The sequence below is a fragment of the Chiloscyllium plagiosum genome, chromosome 14 (assembly GCF_004010195.1).
Source record: "Chiloscyllium plagiosum isolate BGI_BamShark_2017 chromosome 14, ASM401019v2, whole genome shotgun sequence".
NCBI classification, from domain to species: domain Eukaryota; kingdom Metazoa; phylum Chordata; class Chondrichthyes; order Orectolobiformes; family Hemiscylliidae; genus Chiloscyllium; species Chiloscyllium plagiosum.
This window is the reverse complement of record NC_057723.1, coordinates 58,741,536-58,758,310: the sequence shown is the minus strand read 5'-3', so window position 1 is coordinate 58,758,310 and position 16,775 is coordinate 58,741,536. Positions and strand designations below refer to the sequence as shown.

Below are 16,775 nucleotides of genomic sequence, written 5' to 3'. Positions count from 1 at the left end.
GGTACATGCTAAGCATGCAGATACACAGATGCTGAAATTCTTTTGCCTGGCAGGTAAATGACAATGTTAAATGTCATCACTGCTGAGCTTACCATGCTGGCTATAATCATTGGGTAAAGATCTAATGGCCCAGCATTCTAAAAAGTTAACCCTGTATTCCGCATTCTTATTTGTTCTTCCAAAATGGACAACCTCACACTTGGCAGGGTTGAACTCCATCTGCCACTCCGCAGCCCAGCTCTGCATCATATCTAAGTCCCTCTGCAGCCGACAACAGCCCTCCTCACTGTCCACAACTCCACCTATCTTCGTATCATCTGCAAATTTACTGACCCACCCTTCGACTCCCTCATCTAAGTCATTAATAAAAATTACAAACAGCAGAGGACCCAGAACTGATCCCTGCGGAACTCCACTTGTAACCTCAGTCTTCTCTGGAACAGCAGTTTCTCAATGAACTATACAGTCAGTTTACAGGGAGGCGCATCCAGATAAGGCAACATGTAATTGGGTGACCGTTACAATCAGCAAGTGTCAATAGCAAGACCAAGTCCTTTACTGTGATAGAATGAATGTCGTTAACCTTGTTAACTGGATTCATACAATGGATACTTTTCCCCTTGTTAGCTGACCTTGCATACTGAATGCTACCAATATTGTTAAATGGCTGTACATGACTGCTTTTCCACCTTGTTAACCCATTACCCTCGCCTCCAGCACCCCATTGTTAACTGCAAGTTCTTATCTGATCTGAGGCATGCTCAGCTGAACCTCTTGTTTCACAAAACTCAGAATTTAACTGTTTCCCTGCCTGCTTATAACCTATACACATTCTCAGGAAGAAGCAATATATTATCAACATGTATGTGCAAGGTGAAGCTGTATCTGCAAATGGTATCACTGAAGGGTAACATTGTAGCTAAAGAGGCAAATAAATCATTTGAGGAAATCTGGCAATGACTGATGTCATGGTGGGTGGGGGCACTGAGATTTGGCTGAGCAGCAGTTGAAGAGGATATTCTGGCAGTATTCAGCTCAATAGAACGAGAACTGTGTCTGGGGAGGGTGCCGGATGAGCGTGTCGGGGGAGGGTGCCGGATGAGCTGTGTCGAATGTTGTACAAGTGGTCAAAGTGGGGTAAAGATTCACAGTTACCAAGAACGTCATTCTTGCTGGCTGCTTCTAAAAGATAAGGAATTTCTTCACCCAGATAATGAACCTGTGGAATTCGCTACCACACAAGGCAGTCAAAGCCAAAACATTGTACAATTTGAAGAAAGAGCTGGATGTTGCACTTGGCGCTAAAGGAATCGAAGGGTATGGGTGGGGGGAGACTTGAAAGTCTGAATGGCGTGCTTCTGTTGCTATGTTTCTAAAAAAAATACTGAACTGGACAGGGAGATTCAAACAAAGATTTCCAAGAGTTAGCACTGGGTTGGGAGAGTGTAGTATAAGGACTGTTTGAGGAAAAATGGGGATTAAAAAAATTTCAATTTTGTTGGAGAGGATGGATAGTTTAAGGTTAACTTGATTTGAAGCTGTGTTATAACTGTTTCTAAAGATAGGTGGATGGTGCTTGAGGCAAGGAAGCCTTCAAATCAGAAGCGTAATATGTTGTTTAGAACATTGGAACAGAAATAGTCTGTTAAGCCCACTGATCCTGCTCTGCCATTCAATTATATAATGCTTGAACGTCTGCTTCAGTGCCACTTTCCCACGTTATATAGTATCCATGTCTTCCAGTATTATTGGTCTACATTACCCTATGAATTTGTGTCATGAACATGCTCTGATCGAAATTTTACAGCTCTTTGGACTAGAATTCCAAAGATTGAATGTGATAAATTGATGCTTGGGTAATAGTGATCGGATTGGTCTTGATCAGCATGGATTTGCACATGGGAATGTCTGATACACTTGAAGTTTTTTGATAATGTTACTAACAAAATTGATCAGGGGTGTCAAGAGATGTGTATTAGTTGGATTTTTAAAAGGATTTGGACAAGGTTCCCCACTGGAGGTTGGTTAGCACAGTTAATGCACAAGGGATAAAAGGCAATGAACTAAGGTTCACACAATGGTGGTGGGGGGGGGGGCGGGGAAGTAGGAATAAATGGATAATTCTTATGTTGGCAGGCTGTGACTTGTAGGATACTGCAAGGATCAGTATTTGGAGCTCCGCTGTTTACAATATATATCAATAATTTGGTTATCGGGACCAAATGTAGCATTTTGAAATTTGCAGATGATACAAAGTAAGGTAGAAATGTGTAACGTGAGAAACATGTAATGCAGCTTCAGGAGGATTTGTGTAGGCTGAATGGGTGGGCACAAATGTGGTAGATGGAATATAATGTAGAAAGATGTGAAGTTATCCATTTTAGTAGGAGAAACTTGTGCAGAGTATTTCTTAAATGTTAATATAGATTGGAAAGTGTGAATGTATAGAGTGACCTAGTTCATGATAAATCACTGAAAGCTAACATGCAGGTTCAGCAAGATGTTGAGAAGACTTATGAAAGGGTTATGCACTGACACAGTGGTTAGCACTGCTGCTGGGAACCTACTTTCATTTACAACCTTGGGCAACTGTGTGTGAGGAGTTTACATTCTCTCCATGTCTGAGTGGGTTAACTTGAGATGCTCCGGTTTCCTCCCACAATCTAAAGATGTGCGGCTTAAGTGGATTGACCATGCTAAAATAAAACTATCCAGTACTGTCCAGGGATATGCAGATTAGGTAGGTTAGCAATGGGGGTGTACGTGGGTAGGATGCTGTTTGGAGGATCAGTGCAGACTCGATAGGCCAGATGGTCTCTTTCTGCACCATACGAATTCTATGATTCTTTATGATGAGGTTTTGAGTACTGAAATAGTGAAATCTTGCTGCACTTGCTTAGAACATTGATCAGACCATACCGGGGATATTGTGTGCAGTTTTGGTCTCCTTAAATCAGTAAAGATAATATAACCATGGAGTGAGTACAATGAAGGCTCAGCAAATCTGTTCCAGGACGGCAGGACTGTGCTATTGGTAAGGAGGCCTGTATTCTATAGAGTTTCAAGGAATGAGAGGTGATCTAATTGAAACCTGCAACATCCTTAAAGGGATAGACCAGGTGAATGCAGGTAAAATGTATTCCCTAGGTGGAAATTCAAGGATAAGGCATAATTTAAAAATAAGGGAATGGCATTTAGGATTGAGATGAGAAAGTTTTGTTTTGAACTTGGAGCATTGTGAATCTTTGAAAATTTCTATCCCAAAGGGCTGCGGAAAGTCAGGCTTTGAGTATGTTGAAAGTAGAGACAGATTTTGGATTACCATAGAATAAACTGTTAGGGGGATCGTATGAATAAAAAGCATAGTGTTCGATGTTATTAACTGGTGGAGCATTCTCAATGGGTTCAGTGGCCTACTCCTGTTCCTATGTTCCTAGGTTCACTGCCCTCTGAAGAAATTACTCATCGCAGTCTTAAATGGCCTGCTGTTTATCTTGAGATTATGTCTCCTGCTTTTAGACGCACGAGCCAAGGAAAACATTTGATCTGCATTCAATCTGTTATATACTATAAGAGTTTGAAGTTTCAATGAGATCAGTTATCCTTCTTTGAAACACTACAGCATACCAACCCAGTTTCTTCATTCAGACCTCATAAGACAATCCTGTCATCCCAGGGTCTAATCTCGTGAACCTCTGTTGAACTCCCACTTTAACAAGTATATCCTTCTTCCAAAATGGAAACTGAAACTAGGCAATGAGAGACTTATAAATGTCGATGTGCAGAAGGATTTGCAGGTTCTTGCACTTTATAAATATTCATTCACAGGATGTGGCGTCATTGGCCGGGCCAGCATGTATTGTTCATTTCCAGTCACTCTTAAGACTGGGTAGTGAGCTGTGGTCAATTTGCTGTAGGCTAGATCCACAATGACACATGAAATTTAAAGTTCACATGCAAAAACAGCAAACGGTTTGATGAAAGGCAAATTGTCCATTAGACTTTATTGTGAGGTTAAAAAATATTGCTGCAATTGTAAAGAACTTTGGTATGACAGCATCTAGAGTACTGCTATGATTTTGCTATCTATCTGAAGAAGGATATATTTGTCTGAGTGGTTCAGCAAATATACTTTGTATTGATTTTTGTTCCTATCCCTGAGCTCTCGTCATTTTCTAGTGCTTTTATCTCTCTAGTTCAGCTTGCCTTGTGCAATCCATCTCCTAGTTCTGAAGCTTATTCAACTAAAACACTGACTACATAAGTTTCTTTCCCGTCCTCAGTGCTGCCTGATACAGTCAATGGTTTGTTCTCAATACTGTCCATATCTCTTTACAATCTGCCATCAGCCAACTCCGAAAATGTTGTCTTGGCTCCCTTCTGTTTTTGCAAACTACCATCTTATCGTCTCCCACTTCATTTTTTCCCTTCAAAGTCGTTTAATGTGTATCACCTCCAAATTGATGTCCATCTTTCCAATCAGATTTTGGGTTTCTGCCATGGGATTCAAACTGGCCTTACCAATGAGAGAATGGTGACCTATGTTACTGTGAAAAGCATTCTTGTCGTTTGCTTGTCCACTTGCCTACAGGATTTGATACAGTTGACCATGGCATCCTTTGCTTTGTCACCGTCATCCAACTGAATTAGGCCATGCACATCTGGTTCCGTTTTACCATCTTTATTTAACCTCTGCCACAGACAGAGCTTGAATGTTTTCTAGACACAGATATAGTTAAAGAAATCAAAAGGTTTGAGAAGAAAGCAGGAACAGGGTACTGATTTGGATGATCAGCTATGATCATATTAGATGGCAGAGCAGGAATGAAGGACTAAATAGCTTCTATTTTCTGTTTCCGTGACTGCAATGGTTTAAGGAGGCAACTTCATCACAACTTTCTGAAGGGCAGTGAGGAAGAGCAGTAAACCCAGCCAGTGATACACACTTCCCATGTCTCTGTGCAAAAAGTTAAGCTGTTGTTATTCCCTCAAGTTTGTCTTCTGTGAAAATCCGATGTTGTCTTTCTGGGAAGATGTTGGTCGGTGTTATGTACAACACCACGATTGCATGACCAGTTGTTTTCCAGTCCTATAGCATCTGACAAGGATGTCAATTTTAATTGGGACTTACTTTGCATCATCAAAATAACACATGTAACGTTAAAAGCCTGTTGTCTTTTGGTTGCGATACAAAACCAGTTATGACTGATTTTCTATTTGATGGGAACAGTTTGATGGTGTGACATGCAAATGTCAATATTCCCTGTGTATTATCCAAAGATGCAGTCTGTGGCATCTTGTTGCCTTACTGCTCTGTTCCATTTACTCAGCTGAATGCTTTGGATAATGGCCTTCAGACTGAGAATGTTTTGCAGCTGTTTACAATTATCAATTGTAGCTAGCAGTCATTCACAACAACTGGTAGTTATGATTTTGATTTGATTTATTGTTATCACGTGTATCATGATGCAGTGAAAATTAGTGCTTTGCTTTTTAAACAGGCATCAGGGTAGTAGAACAGAATGTAGAATGCAGTATTACAGCTGCAGAGTAAGAGAGATCAGAATTAACATTTGGGAGGTCTGTTCAGAAGTCTGATAACTGTGAGGAAGAAGCTGTTCTTGAATTTGTTCGTACATGTATTCACACTTCTGTATCTTCTGCGTGGTGGAAGAGAGTATAACCGGGGTGGGAGGGCTCTTGCATTCTAATGGTTGCTTTTCCAAGGTAACAGAAAGTATAGATGCAGTCAGTGGATGGAAGGCTTGTTTGCGTGATGAATTGGGTTGCATTCACGACTGTCTGTAGTTTCTTGCGCTCTTGGGAAGAGTAGTTCCCATTCCACGCTGTGATATACCCAGATAGGATGCTTTCTGTGGTGCATCTATAAAAATTGGTAAGAGTCCTTGTGGACATGCCGAATTTCCTTATTCGTCTTAGGACAGCATGATGGCCCAGTGGTTAGCACTGCTGCCTCACAGTGTCAGGGACCTGGGTTTGATGCCAGCCTCAGGTGGCTGCCTGTGGAGTTTGCATATTCTCTCCTTGTCTGTGTGGGTTTCCTCCGGGTGATCTGGTTTCTCCCACAGTTGAAAGATGTGCGGGTTAGCTGAAATGGCCATACTGAAATTGTCCAATTATTTAGGGATGTATAGGCCAGGTGGATTAATACTGATAAACATGAGACTATGGGATACGGAAAGGTCAGTGCGCACTCATTAGGTAAAATAGCCTCCTTCCACACTCGGGGTTTTATATTTGCTGAGGAAGTAGTGACATTGTGCCTTTATTGGTAATCACTACCAGGAACTTGATGGTCTTGACCATCTCCACCTCAGTACCATTGATACAGACAGGGATGTCCCCTCCACTCTGCTTCTTGATGTCAATGACCAGCTCCTTTGTTTTACTGACGGTGATGGAGAGATTATTGTCTTTACGCAATGCCGCTAAGCACTCAAATTTCTATCCTGTCTTCTATCTCGTTGTTTGAGGTGCTACCTACAGTAGTCGTGTCATCAGTCTTGTAAATGGAGTTGGTGCAGAATTTGTTCACATACTCGTGAGTGTATAAGGAATATAGTAGGGGGCTGATTATGCAGCCTTCTGGGACACCAGTGTTTAGTCACGAACACGACAGTGGAGGAAATGTCACCTATTCTCACTGATTGCGGTCTATGGGTCAAGAAGTCAAGCATCCAGTTACAGAGTGGGGAACAGAGGCCTAGGTCTCGGAGTTTAGAGATGCGCTAATTTGGAATTATGATGTTGAAGGCGGGGATGCTGTCAATAAGTAGGTGCCTGATGTGGGCATCCTTGTTATCCAGATGTTCCAATGTAGGTAGATCCAGGGAGATGGCATCTGCCTTTGGCCTGTCGTGCAGGTAGGTAAATTGCAAAGGATCAAGACAATAAAGTTGTCTACAGTTGATGCGAGTTGACAAGTGTGGTGCTGGAAATGTACAGCAGGTCAGGCAGCATCTGAGTAGCAGGAAAGTCGATGTTTCAGGCATAAGCCCTTCATCAGGAGTGTGGAGGGGGCAACCAGGGTACTGAGAGATAAATAGGAGGGTGGGGATGGGGACAGTCTCCGTTGCAGTTGATGTGAACCATGACCAACCTCTTGAAGCACTTTGCAATTATGGAGGTCAGAACCACGAGGTGGTATGAGGGATTTTGGTTACAGTATGTTTGGATCTTTTAACTCAAAGATTCTAGCTCTGTAGAGTTATACGCTTAAGATTATGCAAACAAATAAACAAATTCCATCATTTGAAGTCTTAATATTTCGGAAAAATGAGACACTGAATAGTGTCTGTTAATTATGATTATGTTGGCAATGTAGGAAATGATTCTGTTTTTCATAGTGAATGGTGTTTATTTACTTTTACGTGAGTAAACTGACAATTGTAATATATGGGAACACCATATGACAGCAGGCTATTTAGCCCAATCAGTCTATTAATGTTAACCTTCCATATGTGTAAATTATCTGACTGACTTCACTCACCCTGTCTGAATTCTAACATTAAACGAATTTTCCTAATGCCCTTTTCTAAAGTTTCAATACTGTACATGGGTTCATTTCACTGTTATTTCTGTTCACTATGTATATCAATAACTTCATTGAAAATGAGTTTGTTTTGCTCTTGATACCAAAGAGGACATATTAATTATTAGAGAACCATTGGCAGCTGAAAAACATTTATTAAGGTTCTTTATAGGCTCACTGTTACCTTGTTTTTTTTTCATTTCTGTGGCATCCCTTAGACCAAACCTGGAATTCTATTGGAGTTTTTTTAATATCCTTATCAACCGGGAAATACTGTTCTTAATTTCATGGAACCTGTAACCCAAATCTGATTTCTTAATTCAATTTAGCATATAATTACTGTTTTCTTTTTAAACTAAAATGCATTACCTCACAATGACACTATAGACTGCTCGTCACATGTAGTCTGTTCTGTTATCAATACCTGTGCAATTTCTTTGAATTACTAAATAGCAAGCAATGTTCTACTTTGTAATCGTCTGCAAATTTCAGAATCAATCCTTCTTGGTCTGTATCCAAATCACAATGTACATAATCAATACACACAGAACACTAGTGAAAATGTAGAATCCCTCTTGGAGAATATGTCTTAATTCCTAACTTTCATCCTTCAAACCAGTTAACAATCTGGTTTGCTCTGCCAGATCCCTTAACTTTCCCTAGTGATCTCCTATGTTAAATGCTTTTCTAAAGTCAATACATCCACTGTATTTCCAAAATTTATTCTTATAATAATTTTGAGGTTTATTAAGAACAACAAAGTCTTTGTAATACACGATGGCTGCTTCTAACTTTTCTCCCTAGCTGTATGTGCAGTATTCTTGTTGGGTAAAGGGAAATCCAGCTGTGGTACTTCCAGCATTTCAACAGCTGGTGTAGAAAGTAAGGATTATCTGTGATCTCTCGATCTTCTTACACGCCCAGTCAAATCCTTTGAAATTAGAACCACAGAGCAATTGTTACAAATTTAACACTTATTCTGTAGCCTTTCAGGGGCAAAAAGGATTTGTTTGATAATTGTAAATATCAGATTAAGTCAGCATGGTTTTGTGAAGGGCAGGTCGTGCCTCACAAACCTTGTTGAATTCTTTGAGAAGGCGACTAAGGAGGTGGACAAGGGGAAAGCAGTAGATGTGGTGTATATGGATTTTAGTAAGGCGTTTGATAAGGTTCCCCATGGTAGACTACTGCAAAAAATACGGAGGTATGGCATGGAGGGTGAGTTGGAGGTTTGGATTAGGGGTTGGCTGGCTGGAAGAAGACAGAGGATAGTAGTTGATGGCAAAGGTTCATCATGGAGTGCCGTCACTAGCGGTGTTCCACAAGGATCTGTTTTGGGACCATTGCTGTTTGTCATTTTTATAAATGACCTGGAAGAGGGGTTAGAAAGTTGGGTGAGCAAGTTTGCGGATGATACAAAAGTCGGAGGAGTTGTTGACAGTGAGGAAGCATGTGGCAGGTTACAGCAGGATATAGAGAAGCTGCAGAGCTGGGCAGAAAGGTGGCAAATGGAATTCAATGTAGCTAAGTGTGAGGTGATTCACTTTGGGAAGAATAACAAAAAGATGGGGTACTGGGCTAATGGTCGGATACTTGGTAGTGTGGATGAGCAGAGGGATCTTGGTGTCCATGTACACAGATCTCTGAAAGTTGCCACCCAGGTAAATAGTGCAGTGAAGAAGGCATATGGCGTACTGGCCTTTACTGGTAGAGGAATTGAGTTCCGGAGTACTGAGGTCATGATGCAGTTGCATAAGGTCAGCTATTACAAGGGGGCATAGCTTTAAATTAAGGGAGGGTAGGTATAGGACAGATGTTAGGGGTAGGTTCTTTACTCAACGAGTCGTGAGTTCATGGAATGCCCTGCCAGTAGCAGTGGTGGACTCTCCCTCATGGGTATTTAAGCGGGCATTGGATAGGCATATGGAGGATAGTGGGCTAGTGTAGGTTAGGTGGGCTTGGATCGGCGCAACATCGAGGGCCGAAGGGCCTGTACTGCGCTGTCTTCTTCTATGTTCTATGAACCAATCTTGTTTCATTCTGAAGTGGGACAATGAGAAATTGTCCAATCAGTACATGGATGTGAAGGAGAGTGCTTGGTGAAGCAGTTGTATATTGGTTGTAAATGGAAACATAATTAGAAGTATCATTACAAGAGCAATATTTCAACTGTTCCCACTGGAGCAGCGTTTATGTTTCATTATATTGCAGTGCATAAGAATACTTAGCTTGCAGGCGAGTCAGTGGACAGGCAGTGTAAAGTATATTGATAATATTGTGCACATAGCCTTATATGAGAACATTTATAAATTATATACTGTAATTTTACAAGTATATACACAAATGTTTCAAACATTTATAAATAGCATAAAAATGTTCAAATTGCACCCAGGTTTTATTGTTATCAGTATCTGTATATTTTTCTTTGGAAGTAGTTAACCTGTGAGGAGAAAGTGAGGTCTGCAGATGCTGGAGATCAGAGATGCAAATGTGTTGCTGGAAAAATGCAGCAGGTCAGGCAGCATCTAGGGAACAGGAGAATCGACGTTTCGGGCATTAGCCCTTCTTCAGGAAATCAGTTAACCTGTGTCCCGTTGCATTTTGCAGATGTTTTAGAGCCAACCTGGAACCATGTAACCACTGGTACTTCACAAGATGGATAGAAATAAGACTATTGACCCAAGTTTGCTCATTCGTTTTGAAAGAGCATATTGTCCTTTACTGAGGGGTTCTTGTCTGGACAGCTTGATAAGAAATATTTATATTGTAGTTCTGTACTTATTATAGACCTTATCCTATCCTTTATTGATTTTTTTTGACTCATCATAAATGTTTTGCTTCCGGCCTGGTGGAAAATCCATTTCATGATGGGCACTGTTCATGTCAATATCATTCTGATATTGACCATATCCTGTCTCCTCTGTTCAATATAAATATTTTATAATGTTATCATGATACATTCCTTTAATAAGAATTAAAGTCAGTTGTCAAAGTCCTATATGTTCCTAGTTTTTTTAACGCCATCAGTTTCTTGTGAAATGGTTAAGCTGCCATTGACATGAGTGCTTGATTTAGAATTAATGAATATTTTTTATAAATCAATTAGATTATAAACTGATTTAAATAATTTATTATTGCTCTAATGCTTAATTAGGTTATTGCATATCAGCAAATTTTCACTCAAATTAAAAATCAGTTATGTGAACTAATATGAAAATTAAAATAAGATTTTGCAATTAAAAATTAAATTTCAAATTGAAATAACTAAATTAAAAATTCATATTCTAACTAAAATTTTAATTAATGTAAAAAATTGTGTCAAAAGCAATCCTTTCACTTTGGGGCAAGGAAGGCAAAATATCAGTATAAAATATTTGAATTCCTGGTTTTTAATATGAAAACGGTCTACATTGGAGAATTTGCTGCTGTGATATTCTCAGTTCTAATATTTCATCAGTTCTTAGTCTCCCACTTCTGATGTTAACTGAATGCAGTAGTTACTTTTCTTAAGTCTGGCCACAAACTTAAATGCACTTAGCACACAACTGGCAAGACTAAATCAAGCTCTGTTGTTCTTCACTGTCTCAACCAAATCCCCTTAATACTTCATGACTACCATTGAAGGTAGAATAAACCTACAAAACTGTTTTGCCATAATGTAAGGACTTCTGAAACCTGTTTCTTGTATCGTCAGCTGCAAGGAACCTGTTAATTTAGACTGTTTCAAAGTATTGAGTACATGAGTTGGGAGGTCATGTGGCTGTACAGGACATTGGTTAGGCCACTTTTGGAATATTGCTTGCAATTCTGGTCTCCTTCCTATCGAAAGGATGTTGTGAAACTTGAAATGGTTCAGAAAAGATTTACAAGGATGTTGCCAGGGCTTGAGCTATAGGGAGAAGTTGAACAGGCTGGGGCTGTTTTCCCTGGAGCATCGGAGGCTGAGGGGTGACCTTATAGAGGTTTATAAAATCATGAGGGGTATGGATAGGATAAATGGACAAAGTCCTTCTTTTCCTGTGATGGGGGAATCCAGAATTAGAGGGCATAGGTTTAGGGTGAGGGGGGCAAGATATAAAAGAGACCTAAGGGACAATGTTTTCACACACAGAGTGGTACGTGTATGGAATGAGCTGCCAGAGGATGTGGTGGAGGCTAGTACAATTGCAGCATTTAAAAGGCATCTGGGTGGGTAAATGAATAGGAAGGGTTTGAAGGGATATAGGCCAAGTGCTGGCAAATGGGTCTTGATTGGGTTGGGATATCTGGTCGGCATGGACGAATTGGACAGAAGGGTCTGTTGCCATGCTGTCCATCTCTATGACTCTCTGGCTAATGCCATTTGTGCTGCCTCTGGTGTTACCTGTCTTCTATTACTGTCCGAAGTTTTCCATATGCCCATTTTTACTTTAACCCTGTCACTTTTGGTCTCACCATCCAAAAGCCCTTTGAATATTAGTTGTTTTGTACAATTTAACCGCACTGCATTTCCACTCAGTTCTTAATCGTTCAGTTATCTTGTGATCCACGTGCTTACCAAAATTGTTATTTTTACCTTAGCACCCATCCTGCTCAGCTTCAAATTCCACAACCATTTTTCACAAAACACCTTTCCTCGTCGCTTCACTGAACTTGAAAAGATCATCCATATACAGTCTTTCTCAACATCTCATCATTACCATCCTTTACCTATCCAAGGTTCTTCACTTCCTTCTTGAAGCTCCAGTTCACCTCACATTTGTTTAAGTAATTGTTGGTGACTTACCTTTATTCCTTCCAATTAACCAGAATCTCACTTTCCCTCTAAAATTCACATGAGTTAATGGTTTGAGCTGGAAGTCTGGATGGGGAATTGTGATGCCAGATCTAGCACTTATTGCATCAGCACTTCATGGCTGGATACAAGCGTAAATCCTGGAAATGTGCAGTCTGGTCATATTGTGGAACAAGGACTTAAGTTTATATTTCACATTATAACATTTTGCCACACTGGAGGAATATTAGAGATGAATAGGTTAGAAGAAGGATCTAAGCCAGTGCAAAAAGAAGCAAAGCTGATGCAATAATAGGATGTACTTAAGTAAACGAAAGAGTTGTAACAGCATGACAGAATAAAGCAAAAAGAAACAAAAGATGCATATGAGATCAAGAGGATGTGTAAACACAGAAAAGTGGAACATGGTTGAATTATAAAAATGTAACAATGTGGAGAAAGGCTCATAGAAGAGCAGGCAAGTGATAATTCAGTTATTTTCCAGCATTTTTTGTTGTTCAGATTTCCAACAGCTTTGATATTTTGTCTTTTGACCACTATTAAAACCTTATTAACTGTTAAAAATTTGACCATGTTGCTTGTGTTGGACTAACATAACCCACAGTTCAATGTGGTGTTGCATTTATCTCATTCCACTCATCAAATCTTCCTCTTTGAAGGGAACAATACTTGGCAGCTTGTTTTGAAGTGATTTGCTCAATTGTAATGGTTGTAATGCTGCTATTCCAAATTTAACCATCTCTGAGTAGCAAAATCAGTTCCGTTTTAATTTTGATGTAGCACTAAACAAGACAAATAATGGTAGCTCTTAAAACACAAATTGAGTTTGCAGTCAGCAGTAAAGCACTTTGTTCAACTTCTTGCAGTTATTTTGAAGTAACTAAATGATTTATTAAAAAAAGACACATTGCTTACACACTGATCTAGTTTGGCATTGGAGCATAAAATGGATGTCTTGAAATGCAATCTTTATCTAAAATAGTTTGTTGAGATGGAACCAACTGCAGGGAGCATGCTAAGCAGAGATTCTCAAACTGAACTGTGATGTGAAGTCTATATTATTTGTTTCACCTGTATTAGATTCCAAATCTTAATATGAACAAATGAAGTTTAATCATTATTTTCCTAATCCATAATCTGCAAATCAGTCATGTTTGATCTTTTGTTAGTTCTTTTAACTCCACATGATAATGGAGTTAACCATCTGGGCAAAGGAACTGAGGGCATTGTCATTAAATTTTCAGATTACGCAAAGATAGGTAGAGGGATAGGTAGGAATGGGGAAGCTGCAGAAGGACTTGGACAGGCTAGGAGAGTGGGCAAAGAAGTGGCAAATGGAATACAATATGGGATACTTTAAGGTTATACACTTTGGTAGGAAGAATAGAGGCGTAGACCATATTCTAAACTGGGAAAGGCTTTAGAAATTTAAGCACAAAGAGATTTCACAGTCCTAGTTCAGAATTCTCTTAAGGTTAGTATGCAGGTCAATTGGCAGAAGATATGTTAGCATTCATTTCAAAAGGGCTATAATACAAAAGTAGAAATGTACTGCTGAGGATCTAAAATGTTATAGTCAGTCCACATTTGGAGCATTGTGAGGTGCTTTGGTTTTGTATCTAAGGAAGGCGTTAGAGAGGGTCCAAAGGAGTTTCACAAGACTGATCCTAGAATTGAAAGGCTTGTCATATGAGGAGCAGTTGAGGACTCTGGGCCATACTCGAAATTTAGAAGGTTGAGGGAGGTATCTGATTGAAACTTACAGAATACTGAGAGGCCTGAATGAAGTGAATGTGAGAAGGTGTTTCCAGCAGCCAGACAGACTAAGACCTGAGTGCATAGCCTCAGAATGAAGGCATAATTCTTTTGAATTGAGATGAGAAGTTTCTTCAGCCAATGAGTGGTTATAATTTACAGAACTCAATGCCCTAAGGACTGTGGAGGCCAAGCCATTGAATATTAGTAAAACTGGTTCTTGATTGGGAAGGAATGGAGGGTTACAGGAAAAAGGTAGGAGCATGTTGAGAAACATATCTGGCACGCTTCAATGGCGATCAGACATGAATGGTTCAATTCTGCCCCAGTGTCTAATGGCCATATGCATTTATGTTTGAATGTTTATTGGGGAAAGTACAACTATGCATGCTGTTACTTGCTATCTTTTACTCTCGATTTGCTCTTTTCCTTTCTAGCGATTACCACAACAGATTGAAGAAAGAAATGAGAAAATGAAAGAAGAAATGCTAGGTAAATACTTATGCAAAAGTATAATATTGCTAGAAGTACAATGTTTCATTTTGACGCAATTGTATCCAATAGTTCTCTGTAATGTTAGGATTTTGGTAGAGATGAGTAATACTTATTTTTTTTGTTTGTAAGTTGGTAAATCCAGGTATTTACGAAAAGAATGAAGTCACAAGGTTGCAGACTAAGATGGCCAAGATGTGCAGACTAGGTGGATTAGCCCTGGGAAATACAGGACTACGAAAAGGTTGATACAAAAAAAAGGGCGGCACAGTGGCTCAGTGGTTAGCACTGCTGCCTCACAGCGTCAGGGACCCGGGTTCAATTCCCGCCTTGGACAACTGTCTGTGTGAAGTTTGCACATTCTCCCCGTGTCTGCGTGGGTTTCCTCCCACAGTCCAAAGATGTGCAATTTAACCATGCTAAATTGCCCGTAGTGTTAGGTGGATTAGTCAGGAGTAAATCTAGGGGAATGGGTCTGGGTGGGTCGCCATTTGGCAGGTCGCTCTTCAGAGGGTTGGTGTGGACTTGTTGGGCCCAAGGGCCTGTTTCCACAGTGTGGGGAATCTAATCTAATAGGACTACAGTGATAGGTAGAGGCGTGAGTCTGGGTGGGGTGGTCTCACGAGGGTTGGTGTTTGCTTGATGGACTGAATGGCCTGCTTCCACGTAGCAAGGATTCTATTATTCTATGAATAACTATACTGTCTTAGGTATTAACATTAGAATTAAAATTGCAATGAACACAATTACTTTATAAACCAAATTTCTTAACACGTATGCTTTTGCACCTATTTCGTCTCCGCCTCAAAACACAAATTAGATTCTTAGTCTCATCATTTCAAAGATTTGTCGAAGAGCTGAGGTTTCTTGGGCTTTCTGCTTACTTGAAACAAAGTTGGTCTTTCAAATCTTTGAGAGAAACAACCCAAAAATGTATATGTTTTGGGAGTTGTAATTTAGTAGTGTAATACACTTTATTTGCTTTTATTGCAACCATGTAAGGAGGAATGAACTGACTCACCTCTCTTCACCCTCTTTAGTTGGCATCAACAAATGTTTAAAATATACCTCTCTCTGATATAATATGTAGTTATCCAATGTTTGTTGACTGTTGCGATACCTGGATTGTGCATCTGTGATACGTAGATTATGACAACAATGCCTCTGCTGCAACCTCAAAAATTTAATGGGAAAACTATCAAAGGCTGCTGTCCTTTTTAAACTCCGCTCCACAAGCATTGAAGCAAAACTCAGGCAAAATCAATGACTATAGAAGGTACTGAATCTGGGAAGTTAGAAATTATCCCTCCTCCACCTCCCTCAAAAAAGGTCCCATTTTCACACCTATCAAGTGGCCAGTATTCTAGGAGAGGACTTGAATCATCTTATTTGAATACCTGGGACTGTAGTGACCTGACATGATTTGAAAGAGGAAGATCTCTATCTTAAAATGGCCTCAGCAATCACATGATCACAGGTTAGCCAGGTCATGAAAGCAAAGGTAAAGTTGGGCATTGGTTAGCTCAGTTGGCTGAACAGTTGATTTGATGTAACTGTTGAGTGATGCCAATAATGTGGGTTTCGTTCCCACACCAGCTGAGGTTACTTTCTCAATCTCTCCACGTACCTGAGCCGTGGTTACTCTCTGGTTAAACCATCGCCTGTTGTCTCTCCCTAATGAGGGATCAAAAACAATATTTTCTAGAGTGAAAAAAGAGCAATTTTATTATCTGTTAACCCCAAGAAGAAAGCTGAAGACATGAAGGCAAGCTTACACACAGCTATCTAATTAAAAGGGATAATGTTCAGTACAAAAGGAAGATAGAGTCATACAGATGTACAGCACGGAAACAGACCCTTTGGTCCAACTCAACCACGCCGACCAGATATCCCAACACAATCTAGGCCCACCTGCCAGCACCTGGCCCATATCCCTCCAAACCCTTCTTATTCATGTACCCACCCAGATGCCTTTTAAATGTTGCAATTGTACTAGCCTCCACCACTTCCTCTGGCAGCTCATTCCATACAAGTACCACCCTCTGAGTGAAAATTTTGCCCCTTAGGTCTCTTTTATCTCTTTCCCCTCTCACTCTAAACCTATGCCTTCTAGTTCTGAACTCCCCTATCCCAGGGAAAAGACTTTGCCTATTTATCGTATCCATGCCCCTCATAATTTTATAAACCTCTATAAGGTCACCC

The 16,775-nt window shown here is 40.0% G+C and overlaps 1 protein-coding gene across 2 annotated transcripts in view; it reads left to right on the top strand.

The window, feature by feature from the left end:
- The window catches only part of ttc1 (tetratricopeptide repeat domain 1), a 60,927-nt gene that overhangs the window by 33,969 nt on the left and 10,183 nt on the right, over positions 1-16,775 (top strand). For both annotated transcript variants that reach the window (XM_043703884.1, XM_043703885.1), the window contains exon 7: positions 14,519-14,573. In XM_043703884.1, coding sequence (XP_043559819.1) covers positions 14,519-14,573 — 55 coding nt within the window. The remainder of the gene's footprint in view (positions 1-14,518; positions 14,574-16,775) is intronic.